Source organism: Diospyros lotus, chromosome 6 (genome assembly GCF_014633365.1).
Source record: "Diospyros lotus cultivar Yz01 chromosome 6, ASM1463336v1, whole genome shotgun sequence".
Taxonomy (NCBI): Eukaryota; Viridiplantae; Streptophyta; class Magnoliopsida; order Ericales; family Ebenaceae; genus Diospyros; species Diospyros lotus.
The window spans coordinates 19,724,001-19,740,380 of record NC_068343.1 but is presented as its reverse complement, the minus strand read 5'-3'; the positions used below and the strand labels follow the sequence as shown (position 1 = coordinate 19,740,380).

Below are 16,380 nucleotides of genomic sequence, written 5' to 3'. Positions count from 1 at the left end.
GGAGGGGGAGAAAAACCCTAGCTAGAGGGGGGAGCCACGGTTTCATGAGAACGGCCGGCAGCATCTTGAGTAAGAGGGGTAGCTTCGGTCTGATCAGGCTGAGTGGAAGTCCCAGCAGCCTCTTCTTCAGCTACCTCGGTCTGATCAGGTTGAGTGGAAGTTCCAGCAGCCTCTCCTTCAGCTGCCTCAGCTGCATACCTTGCGAACTCTTCCACGGCATCATCACCAAAGAAAGAGACGTCCAGCTCAGGGTGAACTGTCCACAAAGTATACAGAAACTCGATTGAATTTTCTGAGGCAGTCTCTTCGCGCTCTCGGGTCACCCGAGCTCCAACCTCGATTTCTTTCCGCACGAGCTCCTCCTTGAACTTTTCCAACTCGCGAGCAACAGCTTCAGCTCGCTCCTCGGCCGACCTCTGTGCCTTCCTGCTTTCCTCCAGCTCCTCCGAATCTTTCTTAAGCTTCACGTTATAACTGGAAAAGGCCTCGGCATACATGGATTTCTCTTTAAAGAGCTCATCCTTAGCTTCCCTCTTAGCCTCCTCGGCCACCCGGACGCGGTCTGCAAGTCCCTCCTGGTGACTCCGCATCTTTCAGGTCTCCTCCATCAGATATGAGAGGCCATCTTGCAACTTCTTCTTATCCTCCTTGAGGTCCCTCGCGAGAGTCGCAAGCCTCTCCTTCTCCTTCAGGAGGACAGAGAGCTCCTCCGCTTGTTTGACGCACCTGAGGACAGATTGAAAGGCAAAAAAAAACATGTAAACTTGCAAACAAAAGGAACAACGAAGATATGAAAAACAAGGAAAGCTTACCAAGAGGCCGTGACGAGCAGAAAAGAGTGGGAGTCTTTCTCCCATAACACTCTCCCTCTCCAAGGCCTGGGCAGAATTCCCAAGGACTCGGTTCAGGTTGTCCAAAAGGAGGTCGAAGTATACTCCCCCAGCAGAAACCTCTTGGGCCGCAGAGTCCGGAGGAGCGGCAGCCTTTTTCTTCTTCTAGGCTTGGCTCCTTGTAGTAGGAGACGAAGTCGATGGAGCCTTCCTTTTGCTCCCAGAAGCTGAGGCAGTTCGACCTTCGGCCCGAGCCTTCCCACGAGCAGGTATGGCCACAACCACCTCGGGGTCGTGGGTCATGACTGTCTCTAGGGTGAGTAGAGCAGATAGAATCACCGGAGGATTGGCTGCAGGTACTATGGACCCTTCAAACCCGGGCGCATCCACCTGAGCCTGCGAGGTCGGAGCTGAAGGGGTTGCAGCAGAGGTCGCCGCCGGCTTGCCGCGCGGGGCATACTTCAGTTTTACCGTCTTCGGCATCGATGGACCGGCCTGTTCTTCTCGATCACTTTCATCCGAGCTCGCACCCAAGTGAATCTGTTCAAGGGCGGACTTAACGTCCTTCCTCCCCCGGACCCCTATCCTCTTCTTGTCTATCTCCTTTATGTTAAGGGAGGGGGCGAGCCCAAACTTGCGAAGCAGGTCGTCAAAAGGATCGATGTCGTCGGCGTCCATCTTCAGAGCCGCAACACTCTTGAGCAGCTCAACCTTGTCCTTAGTCAAGCTGAGCTTTTCACTAGAGGTATCTGAAAAAGAAAACAGTTAGTCAAAAGAAGGGAAAAGCATGAAAGACAAGGATATGAGCTCGCTTATTGGGACATTGAATGAAGCCGTAGCTCGTGAGCTCGCGAAGAGAAATGCAAGAGGCAAAAAACCACCGTGCCTTATACGCCCCTATGTTGGACTTCCCCTTTGCCTTACCTTTTGGCAGGAGATCTTTATATTTGGACCTACGAGCTGTGAGATAGTACAGCCCGCTACCTAAACCCTTGAAAGAGAAGAAAAACCTAATGATCCTAGGGGATGGAGGCTCAAGGCCTGCCCTCTTAAAAAGGAGAGCTAATGAAGAAAGTTAGGTGTAGGAGTTTGGGGTGAGCTGGAAAAGTGAAAGTCTCAGGTCGTTCAGGAGGGCTATCAAGTAAGGAGGGACTGGAAACCTCAAACCAGATTCTAGATGTTGAAGGCTCAGAGCAATGAACCATTTAGGGGGGTTGGCAGCATGGTCCTCAGGAGAAGGAACCATGGCACTGGAGCTCGAAGGGAAGCTATACTCCCTAACCCATGAATTGAGCTCGCTGAAGGTCACGTTTGAAGGATGATGCTTGAACACCTCGCGGGCGCTTCGGTCATTCTCAGACCGTTGAGACGAAGCAGCAGAGACAGACGAAGCGAGTTCCCGAGCGCCCCCATCTCGCCGAGAAGAGAGCTCTTGAACAGCCTCTTCCCACCCTTCGATAATTCAGAGTAAAAGTCGGATGAGCATTGTGAGGGAAATACTGATTTAACTAGGGGTGTTCGCGGTTTAGTATGGCCGGTTTTGAGCCGGTTTAATGCGCCAAACCGCAGGCTCGATTTTCTAGCAAATCAAACCAAGCGATTTGATTTGGTGCGGAAAATCGAACCAAATCGGATTGAATTTTACGGTTTTAAAAATTTTACGGCCGGTCCGGTTCGGCCTAAATTTGCCTTTAGAAATTGGGAACATTTAGGAATGGGAACACACAAAAGCAAGTCAAAATTGGCAACATCTAGGAATAGTAAGCAAGAGCACGAACTCGTCATAAGATCATAGTCTAATCAAGTCAGTTTTTGTCTCTTAAAAGAATAGTGTAATAAGGTGAAGTAAAAGAGGCCTTAGCATCAAGCTAACCAAACCAAAAAGACCTCAATAGGTTGTAGCAAAAAATATAGCAAAAACACGTCCTAACCAGGACAATATAATGTATAAAATAATAAATCGAAAATCCAAGCATAATATAGATATACATGCATAGCATTTTGTGACTAAAAATAAGTAAAAATACCAAAAATACAAGACGAAGCTGTTACTAAAAGTTTTTCCTCACAAGCATTTTGTGATTAAAAATAAGTAAATAAATAATCAACAGAAAGTGTGAGAGAGAGAGAGGGAGCATACAAGCGACTGACGATTAATGATCAGAATGGAAGAAATGGGGTGACAGGCGTCGGATTGCTACGAGCCTGCGATGGCGTGAGTGCCGCTTGTGTGAGGTGCTGATTGCGACGACGTGAGGTGCTAACTACTACGACCCCAAGCCTGCGATGACGTGGGGGCCATCGGTGGGTTGGCGCCGATTGGTGATGTTCAAGGGAAATGGGAGAGAAAGAAGGTGCGGCGGGCGTGGGTGGGTGCAAATGGCTTAAGGTTAGGGTTTGGTTGGGGGGAAAGGGGAGAGACAGAGGAGAGGAAGAGCCGAAGAGGATCGCCTAGTGCCTACCCCTTTTTATATTTATAATATATAAATAATTTTTTTTAAATTACATATTATATATGCAGGCGATTTAGTTTTGAACCAAACCGCAAACCGCGCGATTTGGTAGTTTTTCAAACCAAATCGGACCGCCAGTTCAAAAAAATAACCAGTCTGGTCCGGTTCGGTTCTGCCGAAAACTGTGGTCTAGCAGATTTTTTGAACACTCCTAGATTTAACTCTTTTCTTGACTTCATCGTGTCCTTAGTTTTGCCCTGTACATTCGTCACTGTATTGAACATATTTTCGAACACGTTTTTCTCTATATGAATAACATCCAAGTTGTGTCGAATGAGATAAGTTTTTCAGTAAGGCATATCCCAAAATATGCTCTTACTCTTCCAACCACTACCATGACTGTTATCCTCATTAGTCTTTGCAGCATTGGGTTTCGTTGCCTTTACTAGACCCAACTCATCTAAGGAACCAAGTATCTCAGGTCCAGATAATACAGGAGATGCTATTTTTTTTTTTTTACCAAAGTATTCTTGCGGAATCCATATCTATTTGGTCAATACGAATGATCTCGGCATAAGAACTTTCGATGGTTGTCAAACCATGAAATCTTTCGACTCTTCGACAGGTAAAATGCGTCCGAGTGATTTATGCAACAAGGACATGCCAACTTTCCTATCGTGGTGCACCCTGAGACATTGAATTGTAGGAAAATCACTGATGGTCCACATTAAAGCTACTTTCATTTGGAAATTTTGTTTTAATGAAATGTCATACGCATGCACACCAACATCCCATAAATGTTTCAACTCAACAATAAGGGGTTATAAGAAAACATCAAGTTTTGCCTTAACATTCTTTGGTCCTGGCACTAACACCGTTAAGAACATTGTCGTATCCTTCATACATATCCAGGGTGGCAAATTATACACCACGACAATGAAAGTCCAAGAAGAATATTGCTTCCCAGATTGACCAAACGGTTGAAACGCATTAGTACAAAGACCAAGTCTGACATTCCTTTTCTCGATAGCAAAGTCCCTATGAGTCTCATTGAAATGGATCCACGTGGGGGAATTCGACGGATGACGCATGACACCATCTTCGATCACATGATCCGCGTGCCGTCTTATTTTCGCTACTATTGAATTGGATGCATACAATCTCAGAAGTCAAGGAGTTAAAGGAAAGTAATGCATCTTCTTATGAGGAATATAAGTTTTTTGTTGTTTGCTAGTGTTGGCTTGATCAACTTGCTTGTATAGTTTCTCATGACAAAACCTGCAAACTGTTAAATCACTATCATCACCCAAAAAAATCATATAGTTGTTTCTGTAGCAATCAATTTTCTGAACGGGAAAGCCTAACCCTTGTACTAGCTTCTTAGTGCTGTAAAAATTATCAATCACTGTATTAGGTTCAGGAATAATCTCCTTAAGTAATTCACAAAGTTGATCAAATCCTCTCTCAGACAGATGGTGCTCTGACTTAAAGCTAAGCAATCTAGCAACAAGCGACAAATGCGTATGCTTCCGATAACGAGGATTTTCCTCTTTTTTCGTAGCACTCAGCATGTCATAAAATGCTTGACCTTCCAGATTCAAAGGTTCCTCCTCCATATTCAGATTGAAATACCATAGTCTCATATGCGTTGTTTGGCTCTACTTCAAGCGTCGATGCTAAGTATGATATATTGGCCGAATCAACCATAGCTTTCAATTCCCTATGAAATGTCCATTCATAATACCCCAGTATGAAACCTTTGGTGAGCAAGTGACTTGTCACGGTTTCCTGGTTATAAAAAGTCATGTTCCTACACTTTTGTTGATTACAGGGACATTTTATCTTATTCTCATCTGTAATAGCACGTATCTGTGTGAGGTCATCGCATAATTTAGATGAATTTAAAATATCGAAAAGTGGGTTTAAAAGTAAAATAAATCGTCGAATCGACCGAAGGGAGTACCTCGGACCCTAGATAATTAAGAAAAATGGTATAACATCATCAAGTAATATAAGTTATGATTTTTGGTGATGAAAGAAATTGGATCGGGAACAGTTTTCGGTACAGCTGTCGATCGGGCTGAGAAAATCGAATCGACGTAAGAGACATCCAAAAAGTCATCGAAGCATGTCAAGGACTAGTATTTTATGTATAGAACAACCCTTAAGTGATTTCGGGTTGAATCAAGTGGATTTAGGGTCAAAACGATCAGTCGGGCCTAAGTGCAATTTTTTAAATTTACCCGAGGGAGGTCAAAATGGTAATTTTTTGGAAGTTTCAACGGAGAAATGAGAATTACTAATCTTGAGGGTCTTAGTGATGATGCGGGGAAGATCAGGGGCTTGAGGATAAGGGCCAAAATGCAAAAGAAAATTCCAAGAGGGCTAAACTGTAATTTTCAAAAAATCTGCTCAGACATGGCAAATCTGGCCGCGATTTATGGCCGAAAAATCCTAAGATTGGTAGCCTAGCTTCGTCAGGGCATGGCCAAGGGTGGTCTAGGAGGCGTGTGGGAGAAGATATGGCCGAAGATTGGCCATGTGGGGGTCGGTTTTGACCTATAAATAGCAAGGGTTCTTGGCCGAATTTGGAGCATCAAATTGCTCAGTTTTGAGGGAGAATCAAGGGAAGCCAATAAGGGGCTTTTGATCCTTGAGGCAAGAGGAGCATTTCTGGTAAGTTTCGTGAGTTTTCAAGGTGTTTTGAGAGTGTTTCGAGGGCTGATCGGAAAAGGGAGGTGGACCGCCGTGCCACACTTGTAACCGCCCGATTGAGGGCTTTTCCGGTGGCCTTTCAGCCTGAAACTAGTGGCATAGTGATCGACTTGAAATGGGCTTTCAATCGATGTAAGAAAATCGGGCATAGAAGCATTGTCGACGACCGAAAAAATGAAGAAGACGACTGGCGCATGACTGTCACGTGCCAGCCGAATCCTCCAGCCCACTCGCCCGCGCATGGGGGCACGTGCCACATAGGTATTTTCTATTTTTTTTTCCAAAATTCTTGAAAAATTATTTTATGTATAATTATGTAAAAATATCTGAGAAAATAGTTGTGTAGATAATTATTTTGAATTATTAGTGATAAAAAAATAGGAGAAAAATGAGAAAATGTGAGAAAATTATATTTTGATGGTTATTGGATGATTAGGGTACCTTGTGGCTTGAGGAGAAGTGACTCGTGCGAAGTTCGAGGTGGGCACGCAAATCGAGGCGTACTGCACTTTTCAAGAAAAAATTGAATTGCGTCTAAAGGTGAGTGGTTCTATCGAAAAAAACTTGTTTGTGGCATGTGAATGGTTTACTGTGAGTTGTTCAATCCACATTAAATTTCGTACGGTAAATTGCATACATTGAGATGTTGATTTTTATGTCATACATGTTATGATTTTCGACATTGGCATGTTGTGTGTTGCCCATGTGGGACATGGGTTGTAATCCTGTGACGTGGCCCTTGAGTGACAGCACTCGGGAAGCGTGCCGAGGATTAATGCTATGTGACCCACTTGGGACAGGGCTGAGATGGACTTCACCCTACGGTACTCAAGTGGGGGGGCTGAGAGTGGACACCACCCCGGTTGTTGGCTCAAGTGGCGGGGCTGAGAGTGGACACCACCCTAGGTTCCTTTGAGCAATAGCATTAATACCGAGGTGTCGTTGATTCTGGGGATAGTGCTGATGTGATACTCTTGGGACTAGGGTTGTGTTGGGTTTTGGAATGCTTTTGAGTATGAGCGTAATGCCTAACAATGACAATGGGGTGATTCCCAAGTTCATATGTCAAGGTTATCCCTCTTAAGCAGGATTGTGTTTGCCAATGGGTTGATGTGGTCGTGTCACCTTTAAAGAGATTGCATTTTCCTCGGTTAGGGCTAAGTGCTATGTGGGATTCTCTTAGGTTAGGGCATATCAGGATTTGTCAGTTTTATACATGATTTTGCATATATTCATGAAAAATTTTTTGAACCCTCACTTAGATGATTCAGCATCTAATTTGGACTATGTCCCTAAAATATTCAAATGTTCCAGGTGAAAGCAGTGGCTCTAAGGGAAAAGATGTCGTCAAGATGTAGCTGCTATGTTTAGTTTTCATAGGTCTTTGTCTATGATTACGATGTTAAGAGATTATGTAATATTTTGATATTTTCGTGTGAAATATCGATTTGGTTATTTAATTGTAAAAGGAATTTGTCAATTATATATCATTGAGGTTTCGATCTTGCTTCCACTTATGTGATTGATAATACCTGTCTTAGTCTATTAATTTTGATATGCTAAGAAGGTACGATCAGGATTGTCGGGAAATTATTATGATGAAGGTATATATTTTGAGAGGCTTATGTTGTGTGTATGATGTTGGAAAATATATATATATATTCCCGAAATCTCGAGGTAATGCGCGCTCTGCGAAAACAGGGCGTTACACCGTCCATCCACTCTCATTAACTCTTAGCAAAGTTAACGAACTCCTCAACACCCTTGATAAACTCCGTAGAAACATAACCATCCTTCTTACGCCTGGTATACATCCACTAACGATATGGTCTATTTTTTTCCTGTGATAATTAAATAACAAAAAATTACTTAATTATAATTACTACAATTTTTTTATTTGAGTTTTTTTAATCTTCTCCCACTGAACCACCCCTTATAACTCCTTAAAATTTAAAGGTTGGGACATATCTCATCCGAAAATGAGTGGTGATATGACTATGAGCGAACACATTTACTCATACAGGGTAAGAAATTTCGACAACATCTCAGCGCAATTTTTCAGATGCACGATAAGGATTATTTGACACTCAATTTGAGTCAATCGCATGAATCAGAACATATTCTTATATGCAATCGAAGAACAACGTGAGATGCTACCGAATTTTTGTACCATGCACGACTAATTAATGCGTATTTGCTGGGCACACAACACAACATCAAATTTTCAAACTATCCAACTGGACAATTCAGTGACATCCTCATTATCTATTGAGGAAGTCACCGAATGAGAATCTGAGGCTAACTTCCAACAAATCTAATTAAATTACTTGAAATTATTTAATTAATTATATTATTTATTTAATATAATTTCTAGGAAAAATCTGACAAAGTCTCCCCTCTAACCAGACTACACCCCCTAGAAGAAAAAAAACACAAAAATATTGCACTTCAATATATACAACATCATCAATTCTCAACGCATAAGATACTTCATAAAATCACAACAAAATTCATCTCATATATCTCAACAAGTCATTATACTATAATTTTAACGAACAAAAAATGACATTCTTATTGATATTATAACAAAAAATATATTAATAAGAAATAAATTAAATTAGAACTTAGAAAAAAAAAAAGCAGAGACTATTAGTGAAAAAATAGCTAATGTGGTAGTAATATGCAAGGGATGGAATGCAGGGGCAAGTTGGATTTGCAAGGAAATAACAAACATGGTGCTATTAGTACAATATGGGAGGTTACTGAAGAAGCTTGTGTTGTGTTAATTAGACAACCATATCATATGTTTCATCAATCTTCCTTTTGCTAGTGAAGAATTGAAGAGATGAAATAAAGACCAAATGGGGCATTAATTTTAGAACAAAGTATACAATATGTCTTTATTGTTTGGTAGAGAGGATTGGCATTATAAACACAATCTTGTAAACAATACTGGAATGCTATATATCATTATAATGTTATTTTCACCAACCAAACTGAACTTATGGTAAATAAATCATACATTTGAATACCCCCAAAAAAATCCAACAACACAAACTCTTGTAAGTCCAAGGCATATAGGAGATCATACAGAAGGAAAATAAATGGATGGAACGTACCTAGGGTTGTGGAAATGACTAGGTGGGGGCGACGGCGGTGCCAGCGTCAATGGGTGCAATTGACAACAGTGGCAGATTTCTATGGCTTGCAAGAGAGGGCAACAACTGTGCGAGTAGTGATGGGGGCGAGGCAGTGCGATTGGCGACAGAAGCGGATTTCGGTGGCTAACGGGTAGGGACGAGGCTGTGCGAGCGATAGTGGCTGGGGCGACGGTGCGAGTGGCAGCAGCGATGCGAGCGGCGATGGTGGGACTGGAGTGACTACCGCCATGCGAGCAGTAATGACGGGGCTGGAGCGACGATGGCTTGGGGACACACAAAGAGGTGAGTGGGATTTAAGGATTTTGAGGAGGGGGGATTTGGCCATGGGAAAGAGGTGGGGAGATTCCTGCCCCTTTCACTTAATTTTTTTAATATTTAATAATTAAATAAAAAATAATATAATTCATAAAAATAATATTAATAATTATTTAATTGATAAAAATAATATAATTTAAGATTATGATAGCTAACAAAATAATTTATATTATGATAATTATTAAATAATTTAAATAATAATTTATTGTAATCATCTAAAATGTGATAATAAAATAATTTAAATTAGTCAATTTCATTGATTAAAATTTTAATTATATTATAAATCTAATAAATATAATAAATTAGTTTGATATATAATTTTTTAATATATCTTATTATCAATAAATAACTAATGCTCAATTATAATAGTTTAATAATTATTATTGGTCCCTTAGGGTATGGCCACTCAAGCGGGGGATCGGTGAATTTAGTAATTAAAATTTTTCTCAATTTTAATAAATATTCTTGATTAATGATTTTATTAAAAAATATATATTTGATAAATATAATAAATTATATTTGAGATTAATAATAAATGTAAGTCACGAGATATAACAAAAATAAATACAATGAGGCACAAGACAATTTATAGTAGTTCGGTGTTTCCACACACACCTAATCCACTTTTCCAAGGTCTAACCAACCTTGGGGTTCCACTAAATCAAAATCACCAAGGTTTTCACACTATCTCACCTTGAAAACTAGATACATACCTAGATTATAATGGGTTCTAGGCAACTATTACACCAAGATTTTCTCCCTAACTTATCTTGAAAACTAGATTTACCTAGATTTTAACGGATTTAGGAAACCTATACAATTCTCAATAATAATTTAAATGTTCACAAATAATTTGTCCACAGTTGGACACAAATAAGCAATTAAGCACAAAATATACAAGGCAATAATATTTAAATAAATAAATAAACGGTGACCTCAGTTTGAATGGAGAAGATTGGATTCAATTTTGTGATCTTTTTTTCTCCTCTTGTCTTGTGGCTCTTCGGTAGATGAACAATGAATCCTTGATAGTCTTGGAATGTTTGGAAATTAGTTGGAAAGCTTTGGGGTGCTTTGGATGTGCAATATGTGCAAATGGACACTCAAAAAATGAGTTTGGGGAATATTTATAAGCATTTTATCTACTAAAAAAAGGGTTAATATGAAGTTTGAAATTCAAAAAATGTTTAGATTTTTTCAAAGAATAAGAAAACATGTATCACTTTTAATTCAAAATAAATTTACTTTTTATATGAGAAATCAATATTTGAAAATTCAAATATAAGCTTTTGAGACATAAATGATTAAAACAAGAAAACATGTCTAAAAGCAATCTCCTTTAATTCAAAATAAATTTACTTTTTGCATGAGTAAGAGAAAACATGTTTAAAACTAATTCTCTTTAATTCAAAATAAATTTACTTTTTGTATAAGAAAGAGAAAACATATCTAAATGTAATTCTCCTTTAATTCAAAATACATATACTTTTTACATAAGTAATAAAAGCATTTATTAATAAATAAAAATTCAAACATAAACTTTTGAAATATAAATGATCAAAAAAAGGAAACATGTTTAAAGACAATTCACATTTAATTCAAAATAAATTTATTTTTTTATATAAGAAAGAAATATATTTATATCATAAAAATATTTTTGTTAATCATCAAAACTTAATTAATATGAGCAAGTTGGCTCAATAATTATATTTGTGCATTTATAGAAAAATATAATGATATTAGGAGTTACTTATATAATGTTAGTTAAATCTTTTTTTTTATTATTATTTCATGGTTAGAAATAAAAATTCTAGTCAATTTTTTTTTAAAACGACTAATTTAGGCTGACGTTAAAATTTATCTTTTAATGATAGGATTTATATTTAGTCGTTATTAATACTACATTAACAATCAAAATTAAAGTTGTCGTTAGTTTTTGATCATTAATGCTTTTTTTTTTTTTTTGTAGTGGTAGATTGGGGTTACTTTCACGAAGAAATTACGATCATATCTAAGAATAAACAGTCGGATTTCACACAATTGATAATGCCCAGAAATGCTCTTGGAAAAGAGGGGGAGAGAGAGAGGGGGGAGGGAGAGAGGGGAAGAACTAGTCAATTGTTGAGGGGTGTTTGTTATAGTATTTTGTTTTTATTTTTTTTCAAACAATTAATTGTTAAAAATTATTTCATTATTTGAATTAAAAATTTTAATCAATAAAGACAAGAAAGTGGTATATTAACGATGACTTATTCAATTTATCATAAAAATTTGTCTTATAATGAAGGGAATTATATATATTTAGTCATTAATCACTAAATTTATTGTCGTTACTCTTTTATCATTAACATCTCTTTATTTTTTTGTACTACAAGTCATAATTTAAAAATATAAAAAATTATGATGGATTAATAATTATAAGGGAGAAGAATGAAGAAATTTTTTTGGATTTAGTTTATATTTATATATATATATATTTAATTTTGGATTTTATATTTTACTTTTTTCATATTAATTAAGTACCGAACATAATGAAGATATATTATTGAATGAATAAATTAATGTATTATTGTTATTCTTAATTCAACAAATTATTACAAAATCTATGTTTCTATTCTAAGTGTTAAATTAGGGTAAATTATTATTATAAAAGAAAACAATGAGTACATTATCAATAGTACAAATGAGCGTTAGTCTTACTTAAAATTTAATACTTTATTATATAAGGAGAAAAAGGAATTTTGTTCTTATGTTCACCAATAATTAATTAATGAATATACAAGGTGACAATGTTTGATCAAAACACAATGCATTTATTCAAACTTACCATTATATTAAAAATAATAATTGACATTATCCAAAAATTAATTAAATATCGAATAGTATACTAAATATATTATTAAATAAATTATATTTTAAACAAACTAGAGATTTTGAGACTAATTTTAAAACACATTCCGTTGCTAGTAATAGCGACGAAATATTTCAACAACGGAAAAAATTTTCATCACAAATTACATAATTTTTTTTTATTTTTAAAAATTAGCAAAGGAAATATTAGTCCATCGTTAATGTTAAATAAAAAAATTTTGTAATTAGTGATGGGAAATTTTTTCTGTCACTAAACCCAGCGACGAAAAAGTTAATTACATAATTTTTTTTTAAATTTAGCGACTGAAATTTCAATCCGTCGCTAATTTTAGCTACGAACATGTTTTTCTATCGCTAATTTTAGTGATGGACAAGTTTTCCCGTAACTAAATTTTAAAAATAAAAAAATAAATTTTTTTATGAAATCAGCGACTGAACATATTTTCTATTGCTAGTAATAGCGATGGAATATTTTTTCCATCGCTAAAGATATAAAAAATTTAATTTTTTATTTTTAAAATTTTGCCACAGACATGTTTTTCTGTCGCTAAAATTAGTGATAGATAGAAATTTTCGTCGCTAATTTAAAAAAAATATATATTTTTTTACTTTAACGAAGAAATACTATTCCGTCACTAATCCGTTGCTAATTTTACGAAATTCTTTTTTCGTAATCCGTAGCAATTTCATTCATTGTTCCGTCGCTAAATAGCGATTGAAATTTCTTTCGCTAAAAAATTTGTTGCTAATTCCCAAATGTCTTGTAGTGCCTCTTGACGTTTTTCCTTTCTTTCTCAATTTTTTATAGTTTGCATGCAAGAAAATAAGAAGAAAATCATATTCTCCAAACCTTATATATGATGCCATAGTTGTCTCTTTCATAGGGGCATTTATTCCACAAAGATTAGGAGACAAATTGTAGATCACCCCCCCCCCCCCTAACCCCGGGTCCCTTTTTTTTGGGGGGAGGGGGTTTTCTCCTTTTTTTTTTTTTTTTTTTTTTAGCTTTGTACCCCTTTTTTTGGGTTTTCTCCCTAATCTTTTTTTCTTTTTTTTTTAGCTTTGTACCCCACTTTTTCAAGAGTGCGATTTTGTTCACCCCCTTTAACAGGGTGAACATCACCCTCACACAAGTGTGAGAGTGAAAAAGTAACGGAATGACAATTATCCCACTACATGCTGTTCCGTTGCTTTTCTCACCCTCACAAAAAGTGTGAGGGTGATGTTCACCCCGTTGAAGGGGTGAACAAAATTGCACTCACTTTTTTCAAGGGACAACCCCCCCCCCTCCCCCCTTCCCGGTTTTCTCCCAAATCTTTTTTTTTTTTTTTTTTAGCTTTGTACCCCACTTTTCAAGGGACCACCCTTCGGCGGTTGGTTTGCATGTTAATCCCTTCATTCATCTTTTGTCCCTTAGATTTTACCCATACTTTTTAAAGATAAATATTAGGAGTCTTTCTTGTCCCATCTCCTTAATTGTCCTCGAATTTCTTATCAATATAACTAAATCACGGATCATCATAATTGACCTTTTTTTCCTTAAAATTTGCACATTAATTGATGTCCAAAGTCTGCCTTAAAATCCCCAAGATCATAGCCTAAAATCTAGCTTTAATTAATTATGATTGTTCGTAAAAAAATTTACCAATTTGGCTGACCGATTCGCCAAGTTGGCTCAACCAAATTGGTCTAGTGTGCTAGATTGAATTCTTCTATCTTAGTTTGGTTGACCTAACTAGTCTAAATAATTTCAATAGAGGGTATGGAAGAAAAATTAATAAATTTTGATTACGGTAAGAATCGTACATTGTGGGTTTATTCAAGGAAGCAGATCACTGGACTCTCAGGATTAATGGTGCTGTGTATTAACAATCGGAACAAATTAACTGAATTAGCTGTCTTCGATCTCCTAGATAGATCTATATTATTGTTGTCTTCTTCCGCCTCATCATCCTGTCATCGGACCGCTTTCTCAGTCCGGCGAGCTGCTTCTCCCAGACCTCCTTTGCGAATCTTGATCTCCTCTCTTCTTCCCCAGCGCCACGAACACTGAACCCTGACGATTCAACCAACCCTAACTCACAGTCGTAAATTCTGCGCGAAACCGGATCTGAAAGCGTCTCGTAGGCCTCTCTGAGCTCGACGAATCGCCTCGTGGACTCCTCTTTGGTTGAGGGAGGGCACACGTCGGGGTGGTACTGAAGAGCCATGGCTCTGTAAGCCTTCTTGATCTCCTCAAACCCTACCTTCTCCGAACCAAGAGACAGAACTTCATAGAAGTTGGTTTTCCGTTCCTGCGGCATGGCCAACTTTCCGGCCATGCATGACACGGCTTTTACCTTGTGGATGCTTCCTCTATTCCCGCCACCGTAATGCAACGGAACCATGATTTCCATCTTTAAACTCATCTGCAATATTGTTTCTCCTTTGTGAGAGAGAGAGTTGTTGATCTAGATGAATGGAACAGCTGGGAGATCTATCTATTGCTTTTATATATACGATGAATCGCTTTAGATTTTGTTCGGATTTTGACCTATTTTATATATGGTTGAGATAGAACGCGGTTTTGATAGGAACCTTTGAACGCAGTTTTGGCATCTAGTTGTTATCTTTAATCTTTCTTTTGTTGTTAAGTGTTCTCTGTAGACTCTTTTGTCTTTTGCATTAATTTAAATGACCTTCTACCCCAACAGTTTAATTAATTTGCATTACTCCATTTGGCTTTTGGTAGGCTTCAGGAGCGAATTTGCATATATAATAAGATATGGCATTTGCTAGGTTTAAGGAATAGCTAGGATGACCATATAAATATATATATATATATAGTTGATTTTTATTCAGAAAATTAAAGTAATTAAAATAATGTGACACTTTATTTTTGTAATTATGAGTCATATTCGGTGGATGGATGGATATTGATTAATCATATTATTATCTTGGGTAAAATTCATTCATAAAATACACTTATACCTTTTAAGAATTACAATTAATATTCATAAGATTTAAAATCCTAGCTATGCGCTTAAGTCCTAACCCCGCTGTCAATAGAAAACTGTTACCCTGTTCCCTCCGACGGAAATTGATAACGTCAGTAGAATTATGCATTTGTTGACAAAAATGCCCTCATTGGTGGGTAAATCTCTAAATTACCCCTCCTTATTCTTACCCAATTACAAAACTAACCCTATATACTAACGTCACACCTTGGGTACCCAAAAATAAAAAAGAATAATAATAATAATAATAATAATAAAAAAAAAAACTCTAGTTATTGAGTTCAATGTAAATTGAAATTAGAAGACCAAATTGGCCAGAAATGAGTTAAATTTTAAATCCTAAATTCAAAAGCTTATTCAACGTACAGTAGTAGGAAAAAACAAAAAAGAGTTTAAAATTTGAAGGCAGGAAAAATCTAAATTTAAATTGGTAAGACGAGGAAAAATATAAATAATTCAAAATTATATGGTAATATTTGTCGTCATCTTCAAAGAGATAGCTAAAAATGGTGGGAAACATACGTAGAATAATGGGAAAATGGTAAGGTTTTAACTGTAGAGTTCTTTTGGTAATTGTTGAGTGTTAATTAGAGGAGTGTGTGGTGTAATTTCGAAACAACCACAAGATCACCGTCGTCGTAACTCGTTTTAAACTTTTAGGGGGGAGACAAGTGTGATTTTTTTTAAAATTAGATGAGGTATTTTAAATTTCATCTATAAACTCAAAGAAATGTCACCGTAACTTATTATTATTATTATGAAAATTTTACATGAGTTCTTATTTTATAACATTATCCTAGCTCTAGCATATATATAATAATAGAAATGACAGGTGCTACATGCCACACATTATCAGGGATCCCAAATACACCGCTATATATAATAATTGCTTTATATATGATGATCAAATTTGTCTACAGCTAGCTAGGTAGCGTTACACAATATTATCCAAGGATGGCAATATGACAAGAATTTATATTTTCTTTGTTCAATGAGCAGCAGCTGCTCTATTTGCATATATATTAAAACAAACTATATA

General features: G+C 37.0%; 1 protein-coding gene across 1 annotated transcript; it reads right to left on the bottom strand.

The window, feature by feature from the left end:
- Positions 1 to 14,110: 14,110 nt before the first annotated feature.
- On the bottom strand, positions 14,111 to 14,784 carry LOC127804602 (chaperone protein dnaJ 20, chloroplastic-like). Its single transcript, XM_052341476.1, has one exon. The coding sequence runs from the start codon at positions 14,751 to 14,753 to the stop codon at positions 14,265 to 14,267; it is 489 nt and encodes a 162-aa protein (XP_052197436.1). The 5' UTR covers positions 14,754 to 14,784; the 3' UTR covers positions 14,111 to 14,264.
- Positions 14,785 to 16,380: the final 1,596 nt, after the last annotated feature.